Source organism: Cygnus atratus, chromosome 8 (genome assembly GCF_013377495.2).
Source record: "Cygnus atratus isolate AKBS03 ecotype Queensland, Australia chromosome 8, CAtr_DNAZoo_HiC_assembly, whole genome shotgun sequence".
Taxonomy (NCBI): Eukaryota; Metazoa; Chordata; class Aves; order Anseriformes; family Anatidae; genus Cygnus; species Cygnus atratus.
The window spans coordinates 29,041,341-29,052,187 of NC_066369.1; the positions used below are offsets into that span (position 1 = coordinate 29,041,341).

Consider the following 10,847-nt stretch of genomic DNA (forward strand, 5'->3'; position numbering starts at 1 on the left):
AAGCATATTTCTGAGATTTTTTTTATAGTAAACCACACGTCAGATTAACTAGATAAAAATAATCCCAAATCAAAACTCGCAGCAGGGCTTTTCCTCATTAACCTCAGGTAGACACTGGAGCATGACAAAGAATATATTTGAAAGATGAGGGGAAAAAGGAAAGTCTCCTCAGAAGCTGTTTGAAAGATGCGAATGAATAATTAGATGAAGAATGAAATGATGCATATACTTTTGTTTTCTTGATGAAGTAGCCATAAAGCCAAGTGTAGTCAGAAATTGTTTTTACGACAAAATCCCAGCTAGATAACCCCCCAAATGCGAAAACTTACCGAGAGGGGAATGAATGAAGAGACGTGTGCAGATTAATTAGATCAAAAAATGTTTCGACAGCATAAGTGAACATATGGAAAGAATTGAGAGAACCCGATCAAGTTCCCCATGTGTAAATGATGCCTTAGCCATAGCTCATAAAGCAAATACAGATGCAAAAAAAAAAAAAAAAAGAAAAGAAAAAGCAAAAGCCCCCTTTCCTATCCCCTCCCCCCCGTAAACCCCAACCCGTTGCCAGATGGCAAATAAAAGTTTGAACTAAGCAAGGAAAGCTGTGTGTGAAAAGAAATCAGCTGAATAAATCTGAGTTTTGAACCTTAAAGGAAGTGGTACAGTTCAACAAAATACTGTGTCAAATACACAGCCGAGTGTCAGGATATCCTGTGTGGATGCTTGGTCTTCAGCTTCTCTGTTTTACCTTCCCCTGTGCAAACGACTCCTCCTGCTTTCTGTCCAGCTCATTTCTTCTGTTCTGCGGTTTAGAGCGGAGCTGCACACCTGCCCTGCCTGCCCCAAGTGTTTTCCCACCTAAAATTGAGCGTAAAGGCATTAGGACAGATAGCGCAAGCAGAGGGTGAGAAGGGAGCAAGAGAAGCAAAAGGACTTGCTCCAGGTTGTGCAGCAGAATAGCACTCCCATCACCAGCAGCAATGAGTACGGGCAGGGCTGATTTAGCTCACGGCTCTGTGGCAGTCCCCTGCAGTAGGCTGTGATGTAGGGATCCGATCTTTTACTCCCAGGTGAGCTTCCTGTTACACAGAGCTGCCTGTCAGCATAATGTTTCCAAGTCCAAGAAGCGGGTTAACTAGATGTCTTTTCTTGTGTGGTTTATATGGTCAAACCTTCTCGGCCTGTTGCAACAGTGATGCTGCGTATGGCTGATAAATCTATTCCACCTCAAATGTACTGTCTGTGCTAGCCGGTGGTGTAGTCAGGGAGCCTCCACTGTGGTGTCACAGCTGCCAGCAGTGGCATAGCCTCCGCGTGGTATATGGTATAGCCACATGGCATAGCCCACGGTGTGGTGAGGAGGCAAAGTGTGCCCCAGGCTGTGGGGCATAGCCTGGTGGGCACCAGGCACAGCTCTGTGCTGCTCTGGTTGCATCCTGGCAGTATCTGCCAGCCGAATTTAAAGCTGTCGTGGCTCTTCATCCACGGGTATTGTACAGTGGACATAAACTTGATGAATAATCTATGCGAGCTCACGGCTGGGTGCGTGCGACTGAGCTGTGCCCCAGCTCTGGTGCAGACTGCGTGGATGTTGCCTGCAGACTGTTGATTCATGGCACCCAGTGCCAGCAAGCTGTGAAACTGGAACAGGAGCGAAACACTTGGTTTCTTTCCATTGCCCGGGTAAGCTGAAACCCATGCTAAGCTGACAAATCTGCATCCAAGTAGCTTTGGACATGAAGAGTTGCCAGCAGCAGAGCCCTCGCAAAGCAAACTGCTTAATTATTTGATAGTCAAAGGCAACTCGGGGGAGTGCAGAGTCAGATCAACAACAAAACAGCCTATATTTAGTAGCAGTGTGGCTGGAGCTTAGACCCAAACATAGTTTCCAGCTGATAGATGATGTGACAATCATAGCTGACCCTCATCCCATTCTAAATTTGGTCTGCAGAATAAGTAATTAATATCATCGCAAGCACGACAAGCCACCCTTCACAGCAGCTGCATTGCCACTGCTGCTCCTCTTATGGCTCTGTTGGCTGGCCAGCCTGGCCAAAGCACAAGCTGTGTGTGACACCGAGCTACGGTGGCCACGGTCTGTCCGACGGCCACGTCGTTGTTTGAACAGGATCAGAGTAGGTGCTCTGGAGGTAGAGGTGGTGCCGTAGCCTCATCTGCACTTGCCTCGTCTGTTACGTGATCTCTTTTCTGTTTGTTCTTGTCTCCGATGCTAAGGAGTGAAAACCACCCTCCCACACTGCCGGGGAGGTCAAGTGATACATACTTCAATCAGGCATGGAGGGCAGGAGTGGGACTGAGGCCGCCGTGTGCCACCCACGGTACAAAATTAGAGACAAACCTAGAGTTACCAGCTGCGTGCGCATGCCAAATCAAGCCTGGAGGGAAACAATGGGCTCAGCCTATTTTAGGGAGAGGTAACTGAACCTTAAAAGAGTTAATTACATGTTGAAAATAACTTGGGGAATTCATTGCACTTTCTGTACCCTGATTCAGTGCTTGAACCAGAAAACTACCTTGCCTCCATACTGAGGCCCCATCCAAGGGCTGTCCCATTGATCCTGTCGACTGAAGTTGGAAGGTTTTTGGGGTGTAATAATGTTGGGCATCTGTGCTACCTGCCTGATTCCCCTCCACCACAGGAACAGTCTTTAATAAACAAATGCTTAACATTTTTCTCTTAAGATGGACCAATGCTGTTACCTAACATATGAGTAGATACGGGCCGTGAGATTCAAAAGGCCAGTCATTCTTTCTGGAAGACAGACTCTAACTGAAGTCCTGAGCTGATGTCCTGCTAGCTGCACCTCCACCCTTCCATCCTCTTCTTCTCCCTCCTTCACTGTAGACTCACAGACAGCAGCCCTCTCTCTCTGAGGTTTGATACTAATGCAGCCATCTATGCTGGAATAGAGCAAAAGGAAAATACAAGCTTGTGTGAAATTTTCCACCTTTTCACTAAATGAACAAGAGCCAAATTTTCACACTTTGGTCTTAGGTGTGAAATTTTTGCTCGGCCCTAGTATTTATCCATAATGTGTTTTAAAACTTGGCTCCCTCCGTTCAGAATACCACAGAGAATTGAGTTACGGATTTTGGGCTTTGTGCATGCTGCCAAGGTCTGCCCCTATAACTCAAACAAATTTAAGGGAAGGGGGGGAAAGCCACTAGAAAAATATTGCATGTGGTCCATCACATGCTTTTTTCATGCAGTCATATACCTATGAAAAGTAATGTTCTGCTAGGGCTCTGTTACATAAATGAGTTCATGTAACTCCTGTAAGCATAGATAAGCTGAATTTTGCATCTCCATGCTATTGAGTAAGCATCCCTAAATGAAAGCCTGTAAGAAGATAGCAGCCTTGCTTACAAATCTTGAAACACTTTGAAAGTATTTCTTGGACATCAGCATTTCAAGAAATCTATTCATTCCCCTCAAATCCAAGTATGTCTCTGACTGGACTTCCTAAAAGGACATTAGCTAGCATCTGTTAGTCTCAGCTTGTGTGTGTAACGGAGATGGGTGAAGGAGTTCTTCACCAAAAGAAGAAAGTAAATTTTATTGCATATAAGATATTTACTGTATTGTTATAAGGACTTAAAAGTGTTAAGAAGGTTGGTCTATTACTTTGAAGGTACTTACACCTGTCGAACTCTACAAATCAGAACAAATGTGGTGGGGAAGAGTGCTCCTAAATTTCAGTCTATTGTAAATGGGCCAACTTTTAAATTACTTTCCTCTGATGCTGCATCCGTGATAGCAGAGCTCTACAAAAACGTGAGAGTCCAGACTGACCTGAGTGGGAGTCTGGATAATGTTGTCAAGGTAATAAAGGGGAAATTTGTATTTTAAAGCTCTCTGTGGTTCAGAAATTGAGACTGATCTTCTGTGCGAACACTCCTGCCATTCTCAAGAATGCCTGATGAACGATGTTTGCTGTTGCAGCTTTCTCACCACTCTTGGCTCTAAGAACGTGGCTTTTGATCACTTAGTTTGTATTACTACAATAAAAGTGAGTATAATTTCCTTCTTTTGCCTAAATGCTAAGATGAGGTGAATTATCAACTTTGGCTTGGAAAGGAGAGCAAGCCATGCATCTCATTTCAGCTTGTTCCAAGACTCCTGAATTACTCCTGTTACAATTTCTGATCCAAAGCTGGTTTACAGCAGTTATTTTTCATCCTTGCCATCATTCCTAGATGAGTCATTCTTGGTGCAACAGAACCACGGCTGTCACTGGACAAGCTATAAACCAGCATCACTCAGAGAGAAAACATGATGAATTTACACTCGAGTACACCTCTTGGTTTTCATATTGCCTAAAGATTCCTCCTCTAAGTAGCTGGTACGCTGTTTTTGTAACCAAAGCGTGGTGTGCCCAGGCAGTTTGGTGAGCTTTGATGTATGCTTTTATACGTGCAGGCCAAATGCTTTCAGCCACTGAAATTGTGCAGTCAAACTTTAGATGACGGATAGCTGTTTTTACTGTTAATAACTACACTAGTTATTAGAAGTCCTAACATTTCTTGGGATTTTCAGAATGAGTAATTGGGAAGAAAACAGCTGTGAAATCACATTTGTGCCTGAATGCCTCATCCATTTAACTTTGGATACAATTTTTTAAAGTACCTAAGTAAAGCAGAAGCCTAAGTTCTGGAGGGGACTGATGTTCCCAGCTCATTAATTTCCATGGGACTTAGTTACTTCTTCAGTTTATCTTAAACCTAAGGCTGATGTCTGTAAATCTGATTTTCTCATGTGATGTGTGCTTTTGAGGGCCTACATCCCATTAATTTTTGGTAATACTCAGCTACATAAGTCTGTGAGTCTCTATCAGAAATCAGACCTAAGGACTGTTCACAGGTAGGCTAATCTTCCTTGGTTCCCTCTGTAGACCTGAGGGAGATGGGCGGCTCTTGTGGGATGTGCCAGATCATGCCGGGTGCTCTGAGTCAGCCCTTCACTGGGGAATCAGAGGAGAGCTGTCCTCCTGTCTAAAGATAGCCCTTGTAACACCTGTGTGCTCCTAACGCCAGCCTGATGTGCTTTCCTGGTGTCTCCTGGCATGACAGAGGAGGTTGCTGCAGTGCGTCTCCCACGTAGTGTCAAAACCTTTTCCTTTCTCTTATTAAAGGGGCGAAGGTTGAAATTTCCAGGTTTTATATGCTGTGAAAGAACAGGGTTTCATCCCCCTAGAAGGCGGTGCTAGAGAACTGGGGACCCTTCTGTTTGCTTTACAGCTTGTAAGTCTTGGGAAGGCTCTGTACTTCAGGGGGCTTTGTGATGGGCCAGCTTCCCAGCCCCACGGGCCATTTCTGCCCTGGGGCTGCCCTGGTGTCGTACCCCCTGCTCCAGCTCGTGCTCAAGAGCAGAATTCAGCCACCAGCGCTGAGCGAATTGCTCCAAATGACAACGGCCCTTCCAACTGGCTCACCCTGCCAGCAGCAGAATGGCACCTGGCTCTGACATACCGGCGGGCCTTGGAGAATTTGGTTCACTGGGCCTCTGCCTTCAGTCCCGGGTAGGGTAATCCCGTTGGGCTAACTCTCCGTGGTGAGCAGAGTGTTTACTGGCTTCTATCTGTCTCAGCGTTGACACTCTAACAAAAGGTTAGGAATCATGAATGCATCCCTTTATTTCTGCTCCACAGTGCCTCTATTTTTTTCTGTGTAAACCCTTCACTTGCCTCTTGCCCAGCCTTTAGAAATGATGATCAAATGCGAACTTTCAGGGTTTATTTATAGCATAGCCTTTATGGAAAGAGAGAAAAGAAATGATTAAAAAGCAATTTTACAAAATATTTTGTTTTAAGAGAGAATTCATTGTGTTTAAATCACTGTATTCATTGTACTGTCTAGACTGGCAAACAAAGAAGATAGAGCATCATTCAAATTAAGATTGTGAAATTCTTGGTGACTGGAATTATGGATTTGGATGTTGACCCTCAAAACAGACTATTTCTGAACAGCAGCATTATCATTTTGCTATATTTAAGGCTTTGTTAGGGACAGAACAGTGCACAAGGTTGATCTGATTCAGTAATACGATTCTTATGTTCCTTTGTTTCTGATTTCATTATAAATTCATATTTTTAATGTTCTGTTCCTCTTTGTCCCCAGAAAATTGTTGAAAAGAGTCTCCTCTGGGAATAAAGTATTTGTTCAAACGAACAATGACCAAACTGACTTTAAAGAAAACCACACAACCAAAATGCAAATTAAGAGAGGAATTAATTTAGGATATTTCGAGCAACCTAGAACAAGTGAGTTGTTGAAAATTGCTGGCTGTGTATTTCTTTAACATGGTATTTGACATTATCGGGGTGGTTGCTGTGAGACCTAACGCTGTGGATTTCCAAAGACCTCTATATGTTTAGCAGATTTAAAAATACAAAATATTTACATGATGAACTGGAAGAGACTGCTTTGGCATCTTCCTCCTTACCTGTGCTTTAAAAATGAGCTAAATATGAGCCAGCAGAAGATAAGTAGCAGCCAGGCCATGTTTCCTGATTTAGGTCAGGCTTTGAAGAACCTGTTTTTCTTTAGGGACCTCCTAGCCTGTCCTGCTCCCGGCCCCATGGCATGGTGGCTTCCCCCTTGGCTGCCTGTCCAGACCTTCTGCACCAGGGATGGGGCCAGGGCTGCAGGAAGGCTATGGGTCTGCGTCACTTTGAGAGCAGCTTATTTCAAGTTTTGGGAAGTCACAGGGAGAAGAGGGAAAATTAAATGCAAAGAGAAGCTTCGTGTTTGGGGAGAGATCAGAGTTTTAGGACACTTGCTGAAACTTTTTGCAGTTTGGCATAACACTGGGAGCAGTGGAAACTCCAGCTCCTAGGGAGCTTAGGGGGCTTTCATCAGCTCTGTGGAGACTTGGTTGGGCTCTTTGAAGACCACCACGTGTGGTCTGAAAGCTGGTGTGTTGTGGGTGCCTGGTGTTTTGTTGGGTCTTAGTGGTGTGACAGTGGCACAGGTGGGAGCTCGAGGATGTGCCACGCTGCCCATACAGCACCCACTGTGGTGTCTGCGCTCTCTTGAACCAGCGTGAGAAGACCTTTAGCTAGATGAATAACGATGTAAAAATAAAACCTGGCTAGATATATGTTTATCTCAGAAGGCTGGCTTATTTCCCTAAGAAGTAGTCAGTGCGTTTTTCAGCACTGAAAGTTGTAAGAGGCTGCAGAGTAACACACAAGGTTAGGGGAGAGTATTTATGGCAAAGCAGAACCTTTCCTGGGATCAGCGCTGTTTGTGTCCTCTTACCGCTCCCCGGCATGGGCCAGCAGCAAGCACACCCTGCTGGTGTGCACAGGGGGAATAGCAGTCTTCCAGGGGGAAGTCTGGCCATCCCTTTCTTTTTTGTTGCACTTGAGAAAAAAGCTGATTTGTCTGAGACATTTGCACCCTATCAGGTGGCCCTATTGTACTTTTTTTTTTTTTTTTTGGTGTGTACAGTAGCACCGGGGCAATTCAATAGGAGGTGTAAAGCAGGGAATTGAAAGCACTGTGACTCTTGCCATTAGTAAGAATACTTCAAGGGGCTTTGCTATGCAGTGTGCGGGGTCTCTGCCTTTGTCTTATGTTTTCTGTGTTTCTCCCGTAAGACAGGAAGCTATCTTAAAAAAAGATATCTGGTTGTATCAGAGGAAATTGTCTTTTACTTTTTTTTTTTCTGTGTTCATTCATTTTGTGAGCAGACTCAATCCATCTGGCCATGTAAGGGGGTTGTGAACGATGGACTGTTGTAAACAGGAACAATGCTTGAGCTAGTATCACTTGTTAAGGAACAGAGAATAAATGCTCATTTCTCTTACTGGGAAAGATAGCAACCTTTCCCTGCCAGTATTTTAATCTGGCTGCTGTGCAGGATCTCTGTGCCAGCAGGCGCACTTGTCCCAGAGAAGAGAACACACTATCTCACTGGAAGTGTTATTTCAAGGGTGTTTCTTAGGGAATCCAAGTACAATCAACTTCTGCACGTATGAAAGAGTATAGGCATATCAGTGCACAGAAATACTCCTCTGCTGTTCTATCAGAAGCTCTAACAGTAAAATGCTGACCACCATCACAGGCAGTGCTTCTTGCTTTGGCAGAGCCACAGTTTTATCCAGTATTTAGTCCCCTGAACTCGATAAATGTAGAAAGTTAGGTGTTCCACATTTGAGTAGTACATTTGAATTGGCAGTATAAGAGGATTTGTTGATGCTCAAGGATGAAGCAAATGTACCCAGAACATGACAGGTAATAACAGCACAGATTCAGCCAGCCAGGCAGAGCGAGGGCTGCCTGCGGCTCTGGCACACGAGGGCATCGCAAGCACTGCGTGCCAGCGGACCTGACACTGCTGCGCATGGGAGACAGGATCTGCTGGCCACGTACATCCTGGCATTTAGGTCGTGATCCTATTTCTTTAACACGGGGGAAATGGGAAACCAGAAGATGTGACGTCTGCCGGTCACCTGCTTATCCGCAGAGCCTCCCTGCTTGTTCTGGGTTGGTGAAACTGTGCTTATATTGCTCATCGGCGTTGTAAAGGTCTGCGAGTTCCTCAGCCGTATGCTGGATTAGTGGAAAGCAAAGATTTTACTACAACAGATATAACAGACTATAAAAGCATCCAGCCCTTTAACAAATCTGGTCGGAGCATTTGATGAGATGGCTTCCAGCAGAAGCAGCTTGGCACAAACTGACTGTTCTCCACTGATACCCTCACAGCGTTGTGCTTTAGGCACTAATATTAAAACAGATTTAGGGTCCTGCTTAGAAACTATGAGTCCTTATAGACATTTGGTCAGACACTGATTCTTGAATCCTGATCTTTTATGTTTAATGCTGCTCCATCTGAAAACTATCGCTTTAATGCGCCTTGTGATATAACTTCCATTTAAAATAGCCTGAGCCTGCTGCCTCCACCCTGGCTTAAGAGCTTGAGCTTGCTTCTCTGCTCACAACGGTGATCAGTGTCTCATGCCAGTGGGATTGCTCAGGAAAATCCATAGAAAATCAGAATCTCATAGAAATTGGGAAAGGAACCAAACTGCTCAGTCCTCTTGTGACTGTCCCAGAGACTCCTTCTGAGGGGATTTTGTGACATCCCTTCCTCTGACTTTATTTTGGCCAAAAGCAAATTAGGATCAAAATCGTCTCTGACACCTTTATCCTGGAATGTGAGGGCAGCCGTAGGCTCCGTAACAGAACTTTGCAAGTCACTCTGAGCTTCTGGAGCACACTTGAGTCCTCCCTTGCTACAGGGAATCAATACTTTGGGAATATGATTAAGAGATCTCATGTAAAGCATCATTTTATTTGAGAAATCTCCCCTCCGGGGATGCAATGTTTAACATTTCCTTTGGTTAGCGTAAATAATAAAAGATAAGTCTGTTCTGCCTCAGACTCCCAGTAAGAAAGAGGAACAGATTTTGGTTTACTGAGGGGTCTGCAGTACTTTGTTCTCATGACTACTATATAATGGGATTGAACATATTTTATGCCATCTGGCCTGTTCAGTCGAAACAAAATACATCAGTAATGTTCCGATTGGTTTTGAAACATCTTGTTCTTGTCAAAAAGTATTTTAAATCAAAACAGGCTTTTCCAGCTTGTGTTTGTCTTTTACTAGGAGGCCATGGCGAAAATGGGAAAAATCGGGCGAGTCGTGCAGCCTAACCACGAGCACAAAAGGTAATCCTGCCTTCTGTGTGTTCACCTAGGAGAATTTGCCTAAAAGGGAGCTCAGGTCTGTCTCTTGCTAGCTCTGCTTGAATGCAGTTATGCCCCTATTTTTTAAAGATTATATAGGCATCCGCCTCTTCAACACGGGTGAAGGAAGACATTTGCTCCAAGTGGTGTGGAAGCACCTCACCCCCTAAACCCCTGCCCTTGCCCACAGCTTGCCTCGGAGGCAGGCAGGGTGAGAGATGTGAGGAGCTGTGAGGGGATGTGAGGAGCTGTGAGGAGCCGCCGGGGGCTACCATAGCGCTGCGTTTTAAGCAAGTGATGGCGAGGCCCGAGTCACCGGGCCCGCCGCGGGGCTGAGGCCGAGGCAAGCAGACGGCCCGCGGCTGCGACGCTGCCCCAGGCCCCGGGGTGCTGCCGCCACCGTCCCCGTCCCGGTCCCCGTGGCCGTCCCGGCGCGGAGGGGCGCGGGCACCACCTTGCGGCGCGGCCGGGGCTCAGCGGGGGGCTGCGGGCACAGCCCCGGCCCGCCCGCTGCGGCCTTTGCGGGGGACTTGACGTGCGGAGCAAAGAAAGTGAACGTGTTTTACAAGGGATTTAAACCTTAAAATCTCAAGCTTTGTGGAAATTAACTTTTTTTTTTTTTTTTTTTATACAGGTTTTATGACAAGAAATACGAAGTATTTCTGAAACTTGTGGAACACCAGAGAGAGTATCGCGCCATCATGAAAGGCTTCTAGTCCAGAACCATATAATCTGGGAACAGCAGGGATACAATTTCAGGGTAATTTCTTTTCACTGTACTGTCCATGGTAAAAACGTGTTTTTGTCATCTAAATTGTATATTTTCATTATTAATGAGAAATAAAATGTATACACTGTGAAGCACTGGGTATTTTCCATCTATAATCCACGCACTCCAAGGACAATGAATACTCATGTAGTCCCGTCAGAGAAGACAGAGCCAGCTGCTGGTACCATGGTGCTGGTGTTTACAGACTGGCCACACGAAGGAGTAGCACGAGGAACAACACCTCTGGCTCAGATGGACCTGAATCCCTGACCTTTGCTGTGCTTCTCACGGGTATCACACCAATGGTGTCACACGTGGCCCTTTTAATATTGGTATCTGCTACAGCTGAGATGTGATTTTC

The 10,847-nt window shown here is 45.3% G+C and overlaps 1 protein-coding gene across 4 annotated transcripts in view; it reads left to right on the plus strand.

Annotated features, from left to right (window-relative positions):
- FGGY (FGGY carbohydrate kinase domain containing) overlaps nt 1-10,570 on the plus strand; it is a 308,806-nt gene extending 298,236 nt beyond the window's left edge. For all 4 annotated transcript variants that reach the window (XM_035538252.2, XM_050712118.1, XM_050712117.1 and 1 more), the window contains 2 exons: nt 9,638-9,699; nt 10,352-10,570. In XM_035538252.2, the coding sequence (XP_035394145.1) occupies nt 9,638-9,699; nt 10,352-10,433 (144 nt within the window). In that variant the 3' untranslated portion in view covers nt 10,434-10,570. The remainder of the gene's footprint in view (nt 1-9,637; nt 9,700-10,351) is intronic.
- The last annotated feature ends 277 nt before the right edge of the window (nt 10,571-10,847 follow it).